This window comes from Sinocyclocheilus rhinocerous, unplaced genomic scaffold (assembly GCF_001515625.1).
Source record: "Sinocyclocheilus rhinocerous isolate Xijiao unplaced genomic scaffold, SAMN03320098_v1.1 scaffold2250, whole genome shotgun sequence".
Taxonomy (NCBI): domain Eukaryota; kingdom Metazoa; phylum Chordata; class Actinopteri; order Cypriniformes; family Cyprinidae; genus Sinocyclocheilus; species Sinocyclocheilus rhinocerous.
The window spans coordinates 58,802-81,170 of NW_015646473.1; the positions used below are offsets into that span (position 1 = coordinate 58,802).

Sequence of the window (22,369 nt, forward strand, 5' to 3'; positions counted from 1 at the left end):
TATATATATATATATATATATATATATATATATATTATAGACAATATATATTTTTCACTCTTATTATAATAATTGCAATAACTGGATAAAAGCTAGTTACTAGCCTTGAACCTACCCCTAAACTTAACCCTAACCTATGTACTGTAGTTACCTTATATTACTATAGCTGCGTCCCAAATGACGCACTGTACACTATGCACTCATACACTATGTACTTATGCACTATGTACTCAAACTTTTAAGCACTTTTATTTTTAAGAGTGTATAGATTAGACCAACAATTAAATTCTGTCATCATTTACTCAGTCTCATGTCATTCCAAAGCCGTATGCTTTTTTTCTTTTTTCTTTCTGAGAAGTCATTTGAGTTTTAATGTTGTTTTGTCCATACAGTGGAAGTCAGTGGGCTCCAATGTTATTTGGTTCCCAAAGCTCTCCTTCAAAATATATTCTTGTTTGTTTTGCTGAAGAAAGACACGAAAAATGCTTTGGATCAATATCAGGTTGGGTAAACGATGACAGAATTTTCATTTTTTTGGGGTGAACTGTCCCTTTCACAATGAACCAGTCAGCTGTGAGCTTTATGCTACACTTCAGCAATGGTAAAATTAGTGAATTTCATTGCTTAGGCTATTTTAAACAGAAATGCATGGGTATAAAAAAATTGTATGGGATATTTTAAAGATAGTAAAGCTTATGCACAATGTAGCGCTGCATATACTGTACATGTAGTTAGAAAGAAGATAATTGAAACAAAAAGAGTTGGCCATGCACAAGAAAAATCCCAAACCGACAGATTCATTGATTATAATGAATGAAATGTGGTTTTGTTATGTTGCATTGTTCATGTAGAACATTTCCACCCATTCAACTCTGTCAAATGGTCTGTGTGATGACATGTAATAAATTATTGACATATTAATGAACACACATATCAAGGGTTTTTATCTGCTTTAGTATCTAATTACAAAGATGTCACGCATCTATATGCCTACTGGGATGGTGTGGTGAATCACAAAGCGGTTAAGTGTGCTGAGCCAATTTAGCTGAAATGTACAACAAAAGTGATGTGTATATTTGTTGCTCAAATGTCATTACAATATACAAAGATGACTTTTTGACAAGGCTTCAGCTGTGCTTTTGTACAAAATTCACATTCCTTCATTCGTTTAAAGAACAATTCACACTCGGCTTCACGCTAGAGCAGATCTCCTCCACCCTGCTCTGTTTCTAACCCTGCCATGACAGATTTACACCTCCAGTAAAATGACACACTCTGCTAGAGACCTGCCGCCCCACACGCGCTGCACTGCAAATATTTATCTCGGCATAATACTTGACCTCCACTGGACAGCAGATCTGTTTCTGCCGTGTCTGTCGAGAGGGCAAAACCTGAGAGGTTCTCATGGCACTAGAAGCTTATTAGCGGCGTTTGGAAAGGCATTATTACTGTTTCTCATGCATAATCATCATGTTTTTTTAATAATCTTAACACTGAACTGACACCTCTTGCCTTACCCAGGTCAGTTTTGACCCAGAGGAATGTGAGCTTATAAAACAGTGATAACTTAGTACTTCTCAGCTAAATCCATGGTAGCACTTTATTTTACAGTCCGGTTACACATGTGCATACCTGGAACGCACTGACGGACCGCAACCGCGTGCAGTGTGAAAGCTCTAATCCGTTAACATGGGTGCGTAAAAAAAAACGCAATGCACACGCACTGCAGACGGAGTATGTGTGACCCCTTACCCCTTATTTACACTGCACACGTCTGCGGTGCGTTACGGCTCCGACGCGGCTACCGGAACTGATCGCGGTCATTCTAGTCAATGCTTGTGTAAATAAGGGGTTATTTACACTGCACACGTCTGCGGCGCGTTACGGCTCCGAAGAGGTTTTGTTACGTCCTCCACACGGTGCCAACTCACACCAGAAGCGGATAAGAAACGCAGCGGTAGGATTCGCGAGACCACGTGATTTGCCTGTCAGATGTTGTTTGGTTGCTCATATTGTCCTTGTAAAAAGGATTTATGATGTCATACAACACCATGTGTTTTTGTATTTCGAGGATGAACCGCTCGTCGTCCATTTCTGTCCTCCTGCCAAAGATATGTGACCGTGAAATACGATCGGAAGTCTGCACAGGGTGTTTATTTTGAAATTGACATTATTTTTTGACTTTTATTTTGTATTTGCTGTGCGGTTTGGACGCGGCGCCTATCTTTAGCGAAGCGGCGCGGACTACAGAACGTCATAGAATAGTGCATAAGTACGCGATTTGGGATGCACCTTATTACTTTCTTAGTACACTGTAAGTACACATATTGTAAAATAAAGTGCACCCAAATCCATATTGTATTTGACCAATAACTTATTATAAATAAGTGAATTTCAACGTTTTGGATGTAATTACCATGTAATTACCATATTATTACATTTACGTCTATTAATTAAATACTTATTTTTCAAATCTCTATCCTTTTTCAAATTTAAACTTTTTGGCCATATCGGGCTGTAGCTCATTTGTTATGTCAGTTACATCTTTTGTCTGTTTATAATGTCCTTGCGCATGGATATTCATGTGAAGTCCTAAATATGTTTGATGTGTATTTTGATATTCTTAAACCAAAGTTTCATCACCGTACTAAACCTATGCATTTCTTTCTGTATCACTACTGGGACAAAACTGACCAGAATGCAATAGGAGGGTTAAACATGCGCCTAACCCTAAGTACTAGGCTTTCTGCATGGATTGAATGCTTCTTCAAATCGTGTCTTGTTGAGCGGAGGCTATGCTATTACATAACACACTGGCAAAAAAAGGGACTCATAGCCAGATGTAGGAGCTACAGTATTATTACTTCTCCTAGTAAAAAAATACCTATACCAGTCATCCAAAATGGCCTGGTAACTGTGGAGTAACGTGCTAAAAAGTATTCACACCACTTTTGCAACTGCACAGTAATAAAAACTACTCTAGCAACCATATAACAGAGCAACCACTAAAACACTTTAGCAGTTGCGTTTGCACTAAAAACCACACAGCAGCAAGTGTAAATTGTCTGTAATGGCAGCGACGGTAATTCCAAGTAAGACAAGCTCATTACTGATTCCAGCAATCCTTTCAGGCTAAACTAACCATAGGCACAATCAGACTAGACATGAGCTAAATTGAAACTCATGAAGCAGTACCCAAGAGACACATTCACCTGAAAGCAGTACACTGAGAGATAGTGAGACTAGTTTAGAGAGAGCAGCCCTGACTCAAGAAACGCTGTGAAATAATAGAGTAAGCGAACATCAACAGTACGAGAAAGAAGGTTCATTCATTTCAAAAGATTCATTTTTAAGATTTTATTTAAAAACTTCACATTACATCATAGAATTTGGAATTCCAGAAAAATCACACATTACACTTGTTGCCTTAGAATTGAAAAAGGAAATGTTCATCTCATTTGAAAAGGACTTCACACATATCTAGATTTTGAGATATATATATTTTTTTTAAATGACTCTCATCCAGGTGAATCTTGGAACTGAATGATATTCTGAATGACGTTTGATTCCGTAAACGGTTCTTGAACATGTTTGTTCTTCTATCAACATGTGCTAAAATACTCTGACAGCAGCATTATTCACATATAATGTCATAGTCATGTGTTCTATTATCAGGATTTCATCTGAATCTGTTTAAGCAGAACCCATTACACCTAGTTTTTGCCCATTACCCTGATTTTGTTCTGCATGTTCACACCTTTACCAGCAATCTGACAGCTTATTCGGTGCGTGTCTTGTGCACATGCAATGGGGGAAAAAAATGTAATTTAAAATCTCATGAAAAACACTGTTTTCTTACATTGTCTAGTTTTTAGAATGAGCTTGTTGATAGCTTTCACCGTATCGTATTGTATTGTTCTGCATGACTGAACTGACTGAATCAGCTGGACCAGTTCTCGATTTACTCAGTGAACGCAAGTCAATACTTTCATCATGTACGACTCAAAACAAACAGAAATGCAATTGTGTTGTTATGTTGTATAATGGCTCATGGCTCATGAGATATTTTTATATGTTGACTGGTCATTGATATATTAGAGTTTTGTTGCAATAAGTGGTTTTATCTGGATCTTATTGCATGCATGTGCAAAAACATTTATTTTTTAGCACTGATTTGGGCCACTGTTAAATGATGTTCTATTTCCAATATGTTTTATTTGACATTTAGACATGTATTGTTTACTTTAAGATCTGTAAAGTGTTACGCAAAGGGTCCAAAATATTTCTGTGATCCGATCTACAACTAAATACTCTTATCTGAAAGTGGTGACACATGAGCTATAAAAGCTAAAGTGATTCATGGGGAGTCATCTCAATTATCACCAGTAAAATATGGAGTGCCACAAGGATCTGTCCTAGGTCCTCTGCTATTTTCGATATACATGTTGCCCCTTGGTAATATTATTAGAAAATACGGGATTAGTTTCCACTGTTATGCTGATGATACTCAACTATATCTCAAGCTGGTGATGCTGTTTGTAGAGTTGTTCAATCATCTTCTGCTGAGATCTTGAGAGATGGCACGAAAAGTTACTAGTGCCAAATTTTAACGTTGATTATTGTAAATGAAAATCATATATTGTAATTAAAATCAGTCTTTTAACGTAGTATTATTTTATTAGGCAAAATAAAGGATCTGTGCATTAAACCATGCAGAGTAACTGCAGCATAAAATAATAATTTTGTTGCCAAAATCTTTAAAAGGGATTCAAGCCAGAACCATTATCATTAAAGAATAGTTAAAAACCTATTATAGGTAAACCAAGGTCAGCGAAACAGCAGAATTTTAATATACTGCATTATCAAATGTGACCCTGGAGCACAAAAGCATTAAGTCGCTGGGGTATATTTGTAGCAATAGCCAAAAATTGTATGGGTCAAAATTATCCATTTTTCTTTTATGCCAAAAATCATTAGGATATTAAGTAAAGATCATGTTCCATGAAGATAATTTGTAAATTTCCTACCATAAATATATCAAAACTTAATTTTTGATTAGTAATATGCATTGCTAAGAACTTCATTTGGACAACTTTAAAGATGATTTTCTCAATATTTTGATTTTTTTGCACCCTCAGATTCCAGATTTTCAAATAGTTGTATCTCAGCCAAATATTGTCCTATCCTAACAAACCATACATCAATGGAAATATTATTTATTCAGCTTTCAAGTGATGTATAAATCTCAATTTTAAAAAATTGACTCTTATGACTGGTTTTGTGCTCCAGGGTCACAAATGTTCTGAAGACATTTTTGCACTTTTATTTAAGAGAAAAATGTATGGAAAAAATGACCAGCAGCAACTGATTCTGACTGAATATTTATAATAATTATATTTTCATGATGGGCTCTAGTCAAGTGGTAGACCTCAGAGCACAGGTAGAATTACACTCACCCAAAATAGCAACGACTTCATCGTCCTGGATGACCTCCAAAGACCCCGACACCACGAAGCAGAGGCTGTCCACGCTTTCGCCCGCGTGGTAGATGAGGTCTCCCGGGGCGCAGTGGATGGTCTGAAACTCCATGGCAAGCGCTCTCAAACAGCCGTCGCTGGCCAGTCGGAAAGCCGGGTGCTCTTTGAACACCTTCCTGTTGAGATGAACGCAGATGTCCGCTCGCATGTCTTTGGGACAAATTTGCAACACCTGCAGTAGAATTTTAAAAACAGTGAAAACAATCAAATTTTGCTTTACGGCGATCTAAAACTTATTAGCATCAATTTAAAACAAAAATTGGTGGCTCTCCGAACCTTTCACGAATAATTTATGAGATTTTGAGAAGCTGTTGAAAGCCTTACGTAACACAGTTAGACTGTGATCTTAAACATTAGAGCGTCATTATTCACAAATGCTACGGATGTTATGGCAAAGACCGAACAAATGACATTTGCAATGAATGAAGAAAATAAGCTCCCTGGATAATGTTCTTCAGTCTATGAGACTCTGTGCCAAATACCTTATCTGTGTCGATTCCTCTGGACATGGACCACGTAGAGACGATATAGTCCATGACCCTCTCGCTGAGGCCCTGGGGAACCTGGTAGAGCTTCAGGAAGTCTCTCACGCTGTTTAACATCTCGTGGTAGCGGTTGGTGTTGGCGTACATTTGCTGGAAGATGGTGGTTACGTTACCAAAGATGGTGGCATAAAGGAGAGCTAAAAGAACGAAACACACTGAGTTTACATCTGTGACTCAAAACCCATTGAGCTGAGGAATTACACTTTTGCATACTTTTAAAAACAGCACTTCTTATGAAAATGTTGCACTTTATAAGAATATACTTGTGTAAACTGAATGCATTTTAATTGAATGTAAATTGCACTTACAAGAAAATGTATTATAGTTAAATTTCTTATTTAATTAACTTTTTGTGTAATTTTATAACTACTCCAGTTATCTTTGAAATATAGTTAGAGTGTACTGATGAATAATGACAAGCATTAATGGAAAACTAAAGTGAAGTTTAATGTCATTTCTGTTAATAGTTATGGGAACCCTTTATTTTAAGGTGTCCTTGTTACACATGTTACATGTACTTACTATTATAACAACAATTATAATTACATGCAATAACCCTAAGCCAACCCCTAATCCTAACCCCATATAATAAGCACATGTAGTTAATTAATATTACTCAGTACTTAAATGTATCATTACACTGTAACAAGGACACCTTAAAATAAAGTGTAACCAAACTTATTAGTGCTGGGCAACGATTAATCACGATTAACCGCATCCAAAATAAACGTTTTCTTAAATATAGACAAGCATGTGTGTGTATTTATATAAACATAATAAATATACACAGTACACACACATATATTATGTACACAAAAACTTTTATTTTGGATGCAATTAACTGCAATTAATCGTTGCACTAAATCTTATGTGATGTATTTAGATATATTTGTAGTTGCAGTTTAGTACATTTAAACATATAGTACATCTAAGTTTAGTACATTTTATTGCATTTAATATATAAAAATATATTAATGTTATGTTGTGTAAAACACATTACATGTGCTTCAGTGTGTTGACTAACATACTAAAGCACAAGTAAAATACTTGGTTATAATTTTAACTGTAGATAGTTCATTTTTATTACATTTACAATAAATATATTTTAAAAGTCCTAAATCACAACTTCATCATTACAAATGTGTGACTACAAATGTATTTACAGTATATAGGCGGCATACACAATTTCAATAGAAATGACATTTAAGTATATTTTAGTTTACTATAAATGCTTGTCAGTACATTCAGCAATCACATATTTCAAAGATGAAAGAAGTAAATATAAACTATTTATAAAGATGTACTGAAGTTCTACTTAAGCGGGTAAAAAAAACACTCTAAAGTTCAGCTAAGTGCACTTACTTTCATTTAATAAATTTAAACTGTAAAACACACAACAATGTGTGACTACAAATGTATTTATATAGGCGGCATACACAATTTCAATAGAAATGACATTTAAGTATATTTTAGTTTACCATAAATGCTTGTCAGTACATTCAGCAATCACATATTTCAAAGATGATAGAAGTAAATATAAACTATTTATAAAGATGTACTGAAGTTCTACTTAAGCGGGTAAAAAAAACACTCTAAAGTTCAGCTAAGTGCACTTACTTTCATTTAATAAATTTAAACTGTAAAACACACAACCTATAAAATAATGTATATAATATAAACTATAGAAAAAAATTAATGTACTGTTAATTAATTGGGACAAAAAATAGCAATAGTGCGTTCCCTTGCACTATATACTGGCGTGAAATCTGTGAATGTCTTTTAATGGAGAATATCTCAAATCAGCCACTTAGGAGGATCCATTTGGGTAGTATTGTCTCTGTAGGCAGTAGAGCGATCCTACACGTCCTAGTCAAGGACAGACAGTAGGGTTGTAAAGAAAGCGGACACTTGCTTGCTCTGCAACCAGCTAAACCTCTGACCTTAATGATCTCAGCCGCTACGCCCCAAAGCTGCTGATGTCTCTTTCAGGTCCATTAGTATGTCATATAGACCACGATATTGATCACAGTCCTGAAGCTGCTCTAAAGTGTTTTTCCAGGTGAAGCAGAAACGCTCAACCTCAGCATGTCAAGCTGCATGTGTCTACAGTTTCTCCAATGGAGCAATGTAGTAGTGCAGCCTTTGATATAAAAGGTTTAAAAACCCAAATTAATTTGAATAGTGTGAATAACGAGTGAATAGCGAATATCGAATAGCGAGTGAATAACCCAGGTATTGTGCCACAATAAATGCAGTTATTCCGTTTATTTACTGCTTAGCCTGCAGCATCTCACAAACAATACAAGCTTAATGGCCATGACATGTCATTCTTGAATATCATCACTGCAGTCAAATGCAATTTTTGAGTCCTCTCACCTCGCTCCATCAGCAATACGTCTAAATTACAGCCCTGCTTTATTGGATCAGTTACATTTCAGGCAATTGGCTTTCCAGTCAGCGTTTTTTTTACCAGCCCGTCACCCTCTGCCGCCTCCTGAGGCCTTCCTACTCACCAGAGGTGATATTAATCAATCCCAGCTCCGCATGTGCAGAATGTTAAAGATGATACGTGTCTGGTGACGGGAAATATCCCGTGTAAGGCAGTGGATAGCAGATTTGATACTAGTGGTGGGCATCTATACTGTGCATTTACCCAGAGCTATAGGTATTTGATATTAAGTATTTGCACTAATGTTTTGTAACTTTCTTTTGTACACAGACTAGTTGCCATTGAAAACTGAACAAATTGCTGTCATTGGGAAAGACTGCTGTACCTTTACATATGAGAGTGGCATGGTGGAACATAAATTAAAGTAAAAATACAAAGTCAAAATGAGGATGTCGTTATTGAGGGGTTTTGCCAAGAAATTTCACAACTTGCCACTATAACCTTGCATGTCACTTGGATTCCTATCCTATTAGAATAACAAAATAATACTGTATATGAATTGTATAAAATAGACGCTCCCAAAAACTCCCATATTTGTTTCCCATGTATTGACTGACATCTCTCATGTTGCCATGTTGAGAGAAATCAGGAGTAAGTGCAGAACATTGTATGTGCTGCTGTGTGAACATGGTCTTACTGCAGTTCTAGACTAAATGTCAACATGCATTTACTCATTTCACCTCGACAAAAACAGATTCAGTATTCCTCAAAATGGGTAAAAACAGTCAAATGCAAACTCAGAATATTATACAAACCTGCAATAATTAAATATGTTAAATAAGACAAACATCATTTATGTATTTAATCCCATTTAATTAACCCATGTCTTTGCTACTGAACTCCGATGATCAAATTCAACCATACTAAGCAAAAAATTACACATTTGTGTTTCATTTTTGTTATTGCTGAATAGTGTTGAACTTTCTTCTCCTGCGTCATATTCTTCATGCAGTTTGTTTGAGCTGCGCCCTCTACTGTACAGACATTAATTTACATTTCCTTCAGCCCAAGGCATATTCATTTCACTTTTGGTGTGAAAGGGCTTTTAGATTTATAGAAGAATAACTTTTTTATATTAAAAACAAACAGGTAAGTCCTGCCCAGATTTAAAAAGTAACGTAATGCATTACTTTCCATAAAAATTAACTAAGTAACGTAATTAGTTACTTTTTAGGGAGTAACGCAATATTGTAATGCATTACTTTTAAAAGTAATTTTCCCCAACACTGGTTGTTACTATATATTATTAAAGTAAATAATGTTATCAACATTATATAAAAACACAATATGCTGTAAATATAAATGTTTTACTTCAACAATTCACGCATGGCTTGTCTGTATTTATATTTATTTGTATTAACATTTTGAAAATATAATTGTTTTCATGAATCCAAAAATTTGTCAGAATTTGTCTGTGCCAATAACATAGTGAGCAAGTGTGCTGACATATAACACCCTTGTGTTACGGGCGTCCCGAGTTTGAATCCCAGCTCGAGGACCTTTCCTGATCCCTCCCACTTTGCTTCCTGTCTGCTCTCCACTGTCGTATCATAATAAAAGGCAAAACACCAAAAATAAATCTTACAAAAAAAAAAAATCAGAACTGATTTAAAAATATTTTGTGTATAATTTCTGTAAAACTGTACTAGCTGGGTGTGTTGTAACAAATTTACTGTGACAAGTAAACTGTTTGTCTGCACTGAATGTGAAAACGTAGCATGAAGTGACACAATCCCAGCCAATCATTTCATGCCTGATACATTTATCTGGAGCAGTATTTTGGACCAATGAGAATTCATGCATGGGCACTACACTTTTCATTCCATTGATTGTAATATGCTCTGGTCCCCTCCCTGCTTACCGTGGTGATGAGATACATAGCAGACTGGTGTCACTCAATGGCTGGATGTCTAAGTGGTGCCCACAGAATAACATAGGTTTCATAGATAATTGGATGAGTTTTTGGGGCAGACCTGACCTGTTGAAAAGAGATGGTCTTCATCCCTCTTGGGGTGGTGTGACTCTTCTCTCTAGAAATATGGCAATCATTTTGTATTATTGACACTAGTTTCCTAATTAATGCTGTTCAGTTGCTTTGACACAATCTGTATTGTTAAAAGCGCTATATAAATAAAGGTGACTTGACTTGACTTGACTTCCATTTATACGTATGAGAATGCAGGAGACAGAAAACACAAGCTTGTTTGAATTCCTCTGTATTGCAAAGTTCAAGTTTGGTGAATCTGTATGTAAAGATGTGTTGCCAGTAAAAGACTGAAGTGGCCTCTTAGCTGAATTAAAATAATTCAAACTTAAATCTGCAGGATTGCAGCATTGGAGTACAGTAAGAATATTACATATGTTTACATTTTAGAAGCATTATAAGTAAAATTCCATTTTATAAAAAGACACCAGAAAGCATGACCTCATATTACGACATATGCAGTTTCCACAGAAATATTGCATGCTCAAAGTGTGACCGCGGCTTTACTCTGCAGTCGCACCTGCCTGGTGTCCTCTCAGCATATATCCTCATCAGTGGTTATTTCTAGAAATGTTTTGTATGTGAGTGTCACAGTCTGAAAGAACAGCTTTCTGTGTGGACACTGATCACTTATCACATAGACCGCTGAGAGGAAGGCCTGTCACTGGGACAAAAGCAAGTGTTCATCACAGCCAGAGACTGTAAACTACATAGAGTCTAAAAGAGAGCACACTAATACACCTATGATGACAGAATGCATTCATGACACAGCACTCAGAGCTAAACATCATGTCACTGCACTTCAGTATTGTACTGTATTTTATTTTCAGAACCTTTACTTTTACTTACATTCCAAAGCATAATATTGTACTTTCACTCTAATACATTTAATAAAAACTAGTGCTGTCAAACAATTAATCGCGATTAATCGCATCCGCAAAATACAGTTTTTGTTAACATAATATGTGTGTATACTGTGTATATGTATTATGTATATATAAATACACACATGTATGTACATATTTCAGAAAAACATGTTACGTTTATATATTTATATATGATATAATTTATATGAATATAAATATATACACGTAAATTCAAGTAAATATTTTCAAAATATATGCTGTATGTGTGTGTATTTATATATACACTGTAAAAAAAGTTTGTTAAATTTACGGTAAAATACTGTGGTTGCCAGAACTTTACCGTGAAAAATACACTAGCAACATTTTAGGTTTTACAGAACTGTTTAAATTTACAGTGAAAAACTGTATTTCATTAACTGATACAATGTTAATATGCAAACCTTTGAGTTAACTCATTTTATTTGCAGAAACCGACTGCACTTAATTTGGACAAATTGGCATTTGTTTATAAACTAATATGTATAATACTTAAGTAACGCAAGCATATTGGTCTTAAGAACTATTTTGCTTAAGTCCATGAAGAAAAATCTACTGATTTATGCAAAGTCATTAAAAGCATCAATTCAACTCAAAACTCTTGCAGATAACAGCAGCACACATTCATGTGTGATTGAAAGTCTTGAAGAGATTCACACTGCATCAGTAACTATACAGTTACTGCCTTTAAATAAAACAACAAGCAGTATAACATCAGTGTTTCGCTGTCCGTCCTTTACTTAAACACAGGCTCTGCTCTCCAGCACAATGGTGAACACAAACACAACAGGAAACTGTTAGGTTTTACAGTATTTTGCTGTTTTCTTTTCTTGATTTTATGGTGAAATACCGGCAGCTGTGGTTGCCAGTAAGCTACAGTTTTTTACAGTTTGCTTCCGTAAATTAAATTAACCGTATATTTCTGTTAAAAATACATTTCACAGTGTGTTTTTCTTCATCTCACACATTTAACCCCTTTAATCCAACAGCAAAATCCTCAGTTTTAAAGAGCACTTATATGTGTCCACACTACAGAGTGTTGAAGTGACACTGAAGCGGTGATGAAGTTAATGAGATAATTAAATGAGGATTGAGCATTAGTGATGAACACCTGTTAACAAGCAGAATCACTGAAGGAAAGAGAAACAAGAGCAGAGAAACACAACTTACAGCCAAAGCCAAAGATGAAATCAACTGAAAATAAAACACATTAAATGTATCAAGATCTCAGCAGAGGAGGATTAAACAGCTCCACAAACAGCATCACCAGCTTCTTATTACTAACCAGTGTGACTTTATTTCTGTCATATGTGTACAAAAGCTCTTATTGAGATTTTAGGTGTTGTACTTTCATTTGAAGTCACCATAATGGCGATCGGTGTTTGCTTTAGTTGGGCTCTTGAACCTTGACGTTTTAAAAATAGCTTTTCTTTGGTTGCTTTAATTAGCTGTGTTTATTTAACAGTTTTTATAGCAAGAAAAGCCAAAAAAATCTATGATCAGATAGAACTGGTGTTTGTGATGTCAAGACCATCATGAGCTAGTCTGATTCACTGATCTTACCTAATGTTTAATCTCTTATTAAGTGTGAAACATATAACTAATACTCTTGAGTTGCACCACAGATACTACCGCAATCATTGTAAAACATTCCTAAGCACAAAATGCACAAATAAAAGCTTTGACCTATGGCAGAACTTAAACACACACAGACATCAACAGTCAGCCTATGAAACTCAAGATTGGTGACAATTAAAAAAAAAAAAATCATGCTGCAATGCATGCTGGGAGTTTTGTACTGGCACCCAGCATGCATTGCGGCATTATTATTTTTTTTTTTATTAATAATAGTCACCATTGTTGAGATTCATATGCTGATTCCTTATGTCTGTGTGTGTCGAAACAGGGCTGTAGCTCTAAAGGTTTTGTGCATAAAATATTTTTACATTTATTAACAGTAGTCCGTCAACATCTTGTAGAGTCATATTAGTACCATAAACAATAAAAAATTAATTAACCCATATAATTAGACACCAATTGAGAAAAGTGAATCAGATCATGAGATGATGATTTCATCATTTATAGTTATCAAAACCACTTCACTACAATTTCTCTCTGCTCTTCTTGTCATAGCAAATGTGCTTTACATACACAGATACAACAGCAGAGAAAAACTAACATTAAAGAGTCATGGGTCAAGAGCCCAACTAAAGAAACCACTGATCGCCAAAATGGTGATACCAAACAAAACATTTTCAATACAATATAAACCTCGGTTAATTCTCAAAGAATTTGTGTAGATATATGACAGAAATAAAGTGAGTCTGGTTAGTAATCAGTGAAGCTGGTAATGCTGTTTGTGGAGTTGTGTAATCCTCCTCTGCTGTTTTATTTCGGTTAATTTCATTTAAGGCTTTGGCTGAAGTCAGTTGTAGTTTCATTTCTTGTTCTTTCCTTCAGTGATTCTGCTCGTTAACAGCAGCTGTTCATCAGTGTCTGAATTCACTCATTAGTTTACATTCTCTCTGTCAGGTGGACTCTATATAGTGAACTAATGTAGGGAATAGTGAATGAGGGTGTAGGGTGTGATTTCAGACACAGTTTCTGAGTGTCGAATCTGAGGCTACTTTCTCGAAAACAAAGGTTAGATCTATTACAGTTATTCACCGTATATAGTAAGGAAACTTACTGTAAATCATTTAACAGGTTTTTACTGTGGCATTTCTACAGTCTTTTACCGTTAAAATCACAATCATTTTTTACAGTGTACATAATAAATATACACAGTACACAAATATATATTATGTAAACAAAAACTTTTATTTTGGATGCGATTAATCGTGATTAATCATTTGACAGCACTAAAATAAACATAGCCTATCATTCCTCGTTGTTTTGAACTGAAGAAATCGCCACAGCGATATATCTGATTGGTGAACAAGCTGATTCTTTCCAATGAACCTGTTGAACTGGTTCACAGATCGCACTGAATGATTCATTGGCGAATCGAACTGATCTGACTGAAGCTGTTCTCGAGTCAACAACTCACTGAATGATCTGGTCAACATGAGGAATTCAGATTAGATCAGATCAGATTGGTGAACTTTTCTAAAAATGATATTTTGAAGTAAGTCCAATCACCTTTTTTCATATAGTGCTTTTAACAATTCAGATTGTGTCAAAGCAGCTTTACAGTATTAAATAGGAAAATATTGTGTCAAAAATGCAAAGTGACAATAGGAAACACTCAATTTTCAGTTAAAGGCAGTTCATCATTGATTCAGTCATGTCATCATCCAGTTCAATTCAGTTCAAGTAGTATCTGTGCAATCAAGTCGACGATATCGCTGGAAATTAAGAACATTTTGACAATTTTTGTCCATAATGAAAGTCCAAAACAACACTGGGCCACACTGACATTCATTGCGTGTATTTTTCATTTTATCAACAGATAAGACTCTCAGGCCCATTTATCAGGAAATCACTCATTATAATTTTCTATTTACATTAGGGTTGTTTTACCACATACTGTACCTTTCTTCACCATGTGGAAATGAAAATCAGTCATGAGGTAAAACCACAGCTGGCTAGAAGATGAAAATGAAAGTTAAATCTGGCATCTGTTTGATGGAAAAAAGGAACTGAATTTTTTTTTTTTTCTGGTTGAACAGAGATAAAGTAAATGGTCCACTTCCTAATAGTGTTAATAATACATCTGTTGCAAAAACTAAAAACCTCCATGCAATTATATAGCCTCTGATTTTAATAACCTTTCAGATAATTTTTCTATTTGCATTTATTGTACCAATACGACAGAAACATCACAGGCTGGTGGTTTATATGGAAAAGTGGAACCTTCGCAGAACCCCCTGTGAATGTTTCTGATCTCCTGCTGAGTCCTGGGGTTTTCACAGCAACACAAAGGGGTTTTGAGAAACTTTTTGGACTATAATGTCTCTTGCATTTTGATTTTTCTCAGACTTTAGGGGAAAACCTTTCCCTTTGAAGCTAGTATATATTTTGTCTGGGATTCATTGCATATTCACTTTTGAGAGAGGTAAATTTAAAGAGATTTGGAACGTGTTTCAATGACATTAGAGTCATTATACAACTTGCACATGAGCCTTTTTGAGTTGTCATCTCTGGTAAATAGTGATTTGCACTATTTGTAAGTTATTTCGAAAATTGAGTGTTTACTATTGTCCTTTTGCATTATTGACACACTATTTTCCTATTTAATATTGTAAAGCTGCTTTGACACAATCTGTATTGTTAAAAGTGCTATATAAACAAAGGTGACTTGACTTGACTTGACTTATTTGCCAAGTTATTTGTTAAATTTGAATCTATGAACAAATGTGAATTATTTTAATTTGATTTAAGCTGATTCTTTTCATTTAACACACAGAATGAATCATTTGTGAATTTTACAAAGCAGGCTTAAATAGCTTACTATTTTAAAGCAGACAAATCACTGAGATTTATGACCTAAATATGATGTTCATTTACAATAATCAATGCTAATTTGACATTAATAATGTATTTTCAGTTGCATATGTGCACTCAAGCTTTGAGGATCTCTGGGTTTTTGACACATTTTGAGTCAGACCTGAACAATACCGTGAACTGTAAACTGGAGACTCGCTCTGACCGGATCACTGAATTAGTGAGTTGTTTTCTTGAGAAAAGCTGCTCTTGGATCAGTCCAAGTCCAGGATCATTCAGTTTGATTTGGGATACTGATGCAGCAGGTTCAATGAAAATAATCCGTGATTTCTTCAGTTCAAAATAACGAGAAACAATATGATTTTATCAAATGTAGTTAATTAAAAAGTATATTATGCTTTGGAAGTTTCCAAAAATAAAAACACTTAGATACACTACAGATACTTGTAATGAAGTGTACAGTAACATAGTAACCTACAAAAATTCACTTGTAAAAGCTACTTAGTAACTGTCCACTACCGCAAAACACCATGGTTACAGTTAGCTTTACTACAGCAAACCAAAAGCAGTAAATGTTGGTGGTTTGTGGATTCTAACTGGATCATTCATGCCACAATATTTCTGTTGTTTCACATCAATGATTTTGAGAATGTCATCAGGCTTAAAACTACTTTAAAACACAGGGACAATCAGGTTTTATAACAGAGAATTCAGCAGCGAAGTCAAACTCTTCTCGAGGATCTTGCAGCTCTAATAATGGTTGTGTGATTGAGATTGGTTAGTGAGTAAAAGCATCAGCTCTGATCTTATGCTGTGTTGTCTATTGGGTAAAGCTGATAAATGGCTCGTGCAGTGCGGTTAAACAAGTAGCACTGTTTCGTTCAGCTTTTGAAGCCTTTGCTGTTTGCTGTTTCTTATTTAAAATAGAAATGGCAGAGCATGATAAAAAAAACAAAAACAAAAAAACAAAGAGTCAATCAACTTTACAGTTGCACCACTGCAACCACTAACAAAGTTTAGTTGCACTGCCTAAAAAAAAAAAGATCGCAAAACGCCACTATTAAGTCACAGTCTGGAGTCCATGTTTTTAAAGTTAGGGTGTGTTCACACTTATCATGTTTGGTTCTAACTCTGGTGCGGTTGCTCTGTAAGTGCGGTTCATTTGAGTAAGTGTGAACGCTGCCATTCGAACCCTGGTGTGCACCAAACAAACTCTGGTGCAGTTCGAATGAAATATGAATGCAACACAGACCAAATACTTCTAAACAAACCAAAAACAGGACATAATGACAAGATGCGACACTATGCGACATGATTTGACGATGCAGAACGAGTGGTGTATCCAAAACAAAATGAGCAGAGGGCAAACGTGGAGCAACGAGGAGGTAAAGTGCCTTTTATGAGCTGTTGACAAGATGTACCAGACTCTGTAGTTACTGATATTACCACAGTCAGACACAAAAGTTTGTTCCTCAATTGCTTACGTCATTACACGTCCTGTGCTGTTCTGTATAGTAGCTACAGGTCATGTGTGATCTTGTGTTTTTACCCTAACCAGTTACCAGCAGCTACTGAACAACAAGTGACAAGTGAACATTTTTCTAGCTCGTTTGGTATTTTTGTAGTGTAGCTCTGGGTACTCCTGTCCACAATGAAATATTACTGGTCTTGCTCCATATATTGCCATATATGAAACATCAAATATCTTCTTATTGGTTATGATTGTTTGGCTGTACATTTTTTTTCTTTCAGAGTGAACAGACCAATTTAAAAAAATCAATAAACTGCGTCTTTTTTATTCTCTGAAGCATTTTGAGTGCACATTTAAACAAACCAAACAGCATCAATGACACCCCACCCACTCTCAGAGGGGCTTTGTTAATGAAATAATCATCACTTTAATGGTTTTTGTGTTCTCACTGAAGTGTAACAAGCTTCTAATGAAGTATAAAGTAATAAAGTAACAAACAGAGAAGAGAGGCTGTCAAGACCCTATGAGAGCTCTCTCTCTCTCTCTCTCTCTCTCTCTCTCTCTCTCTCTTTATTTCTGTTTTTGCTGGTTATAAATCCTCTGGCTATCAGGTGCTGTGCCCCTGCTGGCACTTTCACGAGCTCACGCGTTAGTGTCTGTGCTGCTGAGTGCCGTGTCACGTCTCTCTCTCTCTCTCTCTCTCTCTCTCTCTCTCTTTATGGCTGTCTTTCTCTCTCATAACTGAAACTACAGAACTGCCTACACAGAATCAAAGTCATCTATTGGCAAAAAAATGGTTACACTTCATTTTAAGGTGTCCTTGTTACAGTGTAATTATACATTCAAGTACTGAGTAATATTAATAGCTACATGTACTTACTATAAGGTTAGGGTTCAGATTAGGGTTTTTCTTAGGGTTACTTGCATGTAATTATGCATAATTTATTGTTATTATAATAGTAAGTACATGCAAAGTGTAACAAGGACACCTTAAAATAAAGTTTGGCTCTCAGCTTGTGTGTGTGTGTGTGTGTGTGTGTGTGTGTGTGTGTGTGTGTCAGAGAGAGAGAGAGAGAGAGTAGTCCTGTCCTGTATTCAGACACACTCTTGCAGTGGCCCTAATTTTGCTGCTCCCATTTACAGACTGACTGTCCCATCATTCACACACAGCATCCCAGAAAAAAAACACTGATCACTGCTATTTAATTTATTTATTAATCTATTAATCTATTTATTAGTTTGTTCACATTTCATTCCATAATCTATATTTATATATAGAGAGAGAGAGCTTAGCATAAAGAACATAAAGCTTAAATGAATTTCCCCTTCTCATTGTTGTAATGCGAAAGGCTTCATTTTCTTAAACTGGAGTCTAATATCATCTTCTCCCTGTGCGTGTGTGTGGCTAAAGCGCTGTCACACTGACTGAATGTGTGCCTGCTGTGTATCCTGTGCATCAGCAGGATCACACTGTGATCTTCTGTCTTTCTGTCAGTCTCCCCCCACTTTTATGACACTCTGCATCACCGTCACCCTCAGGCAGCCAGCAGCATCACTCACGCCTCGAACGGGGAAAACCCACAGAGACACCTCACAGCCACACTAACTGCGCCTGTACACACTAGCACAGACTCTCACACACACTGAGCAGATTTGCAGGGTGAGCTTGTCCCAGACAACAATTTGAAAAAAAACAAACAGTCACCTCAGAGACTCGTACAAACATTTAGGTTTTAAGCAAGTGGAATTCAGATACAAATATGCACCTGCTTCAAGAATAGCCTACTCTACGAGATGCAATACCAACAAGACACAGGCTTTTCTCTGTTTAGCTCATGGTGATACGGTGCAGCCACATTAGCAACATTTCAGTCAAATTTTGCAAGCAAAAAAGTTCACCCTTTGTCAATAGTGTAGCAATGCATAAAAGAGGCACTGAATTCCACTGAACAAAGGGAAGTGTGACCATACCTCAGTGTGTAATATCTGTAACATGAACACTGTAAAATAAAGTATTATCAAAACTAAATGAAACATCTCTCAATTTGTATTAATACATGAATAAGTGAATAAATCAAATTTATCAACACGCTCTCATGGCAATTCTTCACTATTTTACCTTTTGGAGAATTGGTAGCCACCAGATGAATTTGTACAATCTCATTTGTAAATTTCGTACATTCCCACATTTTCTTACACCCCACTGATGATTAGCTTTGGGCTGTGTACCTTCATGCTTACTTTTTTCCATCTGAATCACATTGTAAACATGCATACAAAACGCCCATCTCATAAAATAATTATGTTTCCTCTTTGCAATTAACTCCTATTTGAGTATTAGTAGATTAGGGTTAGAGTTAGTTTTATTAGAATAAGTTGACATGTACTTGCAAAGTTATGGTAACACTTTAGTTTAGGGACCAATTCTCACTATTAACTAGTTGCTTATTAGCATGCCTATTATTAACATATTGACTGTTTATTAGTACTTATAAAGTACTTATTCTGCCTGACCATATCCTACATCCCTAATCCAACCCAATACCTAAACTTACCAAACAAACTATTAATAAGCAGCAAATTAGGAGTTTATTGAAGCAAACGTCGTAGTTAATAGTTGGTTAATAGTGAGAATTGGAAGTAAAAAGTCTGTTGGGGGAGCATCACAACAAAGTGTTAACAGATATTAAGCAGAAAGTCTATTCATACTCTAATGACTTCTGGCTGACATGTACACCAAATGTCTAAAGGGGACCATCAAAATAAATTGTTACCAGTACATGTAGTTAATTAGAATTACTCTGTAATTACGTATCCGAATACATCAACTCTTAAAGAGTGACCTTGTATTTACTGTGGTAATCAAGAGCATGTCACAGATGCAGCCCAGTTGTATTCAATCTGGAGAATTGCTTTGAAATCAAGCGGAGCATCTCTGAATTCTGCCAGTGCAGGAAAGTAGAGCTTCCCCAGAACTAAGCAATTATGTAATTGGACAGAATGCAAGTCTAGACAGAATGCAATCTAGATCATCACTGGCTCTATATAGAACTGATATTCCACTGAGAGCGAGAGAAAACACCTGCAGGCCAAACCTTTACAACAAACACAGTGACCCCAACATCTTTTCAGGGTTTTTTTCTGAACTATAATTGATAGATTGAAATCTTTTTCTGACTGTTGTTGTTTGAGGAAATTGATTCCTAGTCTTTAGTCAGTCTTTCTTGTTCTAATATATATATAGGTTATGTAGTGCCACAATCAAGAAATCTGGATTTTACTCACAGCCAATCATCATCATGGCCACGGCGAAGATCTTCTCTGCATCCGTGGTGGGAGCGATGTTCCCGAAGCCGATACTGGTCAGGCTGGTCATGGTGAAGTACAATGACGTGATGTAGACCGAATCTTTGCTGGGACCCCCTTCCCACATTTCTGTGCCACTGACATTGAAGCGATACGGTGTGCCGGCGGCTTCTCCCAGAAGATACAGCCAGCTGGTCCTACGGAGCAAGTGGTTTGCTCCATTTATGACCTCATAGTCTCCAATGCTGTACCAGATGCAGGCCAGCCAGTGGGCGGCCAGGCCGAACACACAAACCAGCAACAGCAGCACCGCTGCACCGTATTCAATGTAATGATCCAGCTTGCGGGCCACACGGCCGAGACGCAACAAACGCACCACCTTCAGAGAGCTGAAGAGGCTGCTGATGCCCTGCAAGAAAGAGAGAATTGGTTAACGAATAGCTGATTCAGAAGATGATTTTAACCATAGTGAGTCACAATACTGTACAATTATTGTAGGTACAGTCCAAAAAGAGTCTTAAGTCTTCTACAGACTGTGAGATTTCAGCAATCAAAAGATCATTTAAAGCACACTGTGTAACATGGTTCTAATAACGTGGGCACGACTGAATGATGATGACACCTATTGATTAAATTTAAGAACATTTTAAAGAAAGTTTAATGAATGATTTGAAGGGAATACAACTCTTCAATATTTTCTCTAAATGTAAATTTATAGGGAGTATACATAGCAACACTTAAAAGTTTACAACACTACAAAAAAAAATTTGTACTGATCTCCTTTACTTTAATTTTACAAAGAAATAGTTTTAAAGTATGAATAACGGATGATTTTAACCATAGTGAGTTACAATACTGTACAATTATTGTAGGTACAGTCCAAAAAGAGTCTTAAATCTTCTACAGACTGTGAGATTTCAGCAATCAAAAGATCATTTAAAGCACACTGTGTAACATGGTTCTAATAACATGGGCACGACTGAATGATGATGACACCTATTGAATCATATGTTACGATGAAAGTTAGTATAGAAGAATAAACGTCATCAGTATGCACTAGTGGAGCTAGATGAATCACACTTCTTCCATGATATTTAAGCTTTAGAGCCATGTTACGTTGATCAATATGTCATTTAATGTTGCATTTTTTCTGGCTAGTCTGTACAGGTAGGTCGTAGCAGCAAACACACAGTGAGATGTTCATCCTGAATTTCGGACAATTTTTGCAAGCAATCTTTGGTTGCAAGACTGTGGCAACAGCCGTATTTGAACCTCATGATGTAGGACCACCGATTAGGAGTAAAGTCCTAAAAAACTGCCATGACTGTTTCACATTGGTCATCTTTCATCTGGGACAGATCATTATCGTACAGTGTATACCGGCATTAAACTCAAAATATTGTTCTGACATTGTATGCTAATGCACTGGGTCATGAACTGAGAAACCAAAATTCCCTTAATCTTTTGACATAAGAGGTCATTGTACTATAAACACAGACTGTAAGTTTCAGAAATCAAAACTTTCTTGTTAGTCTAAAAACAGCTTATTGAAGCCAATCTGCCAAAATGACAGCTTGTGGAATGTTCTACTCTATGATGTAAAAGTGTGGATAAGCATCGCCTCCACAGAAGATCAACGCCTGCTTCTACATAACTGCCTGTTTAGCCACGCCCACCGATTCTACATCACTGCCTGTTTAGCCCCAACCACCCATTCTACATCACTGCC

The 22,369-nt window shown here is 36.1% G+C and overlaps 1 protein-coding gene across 1 annotated transcript in view; it reads right to left on the reverse strand.

Annotated features, from left to right (window-relative positions):
* LOC107707888 (potassium voltage-gated channel subfamily H member 1-like) overlaps positions 1-22,369 on the reverse strand; it is a 49,890-nt gene that overhangs the window by 11,873 nt on the left and 15,648 nt on the right. The window contains exons 7-9 of the mRNA XM_016511994.1: positions 20,620-21,049; positions 6,020-6,219; positions 5,457-5,709 (exon numbers count right to left, since the gene is read on the reverse strand). Of these exons, the coding sequence (XP_016367480.1) occupies positions 5,457-5,709; positions 6,020-6,219; positions 20,620-21,049 (883 nt within the window). The remainder of the gene's footprint in view (positions 1-5,456; positions 5,710-6,019; positions 6,220-20,619; positions 21,050-22,369) is intronic.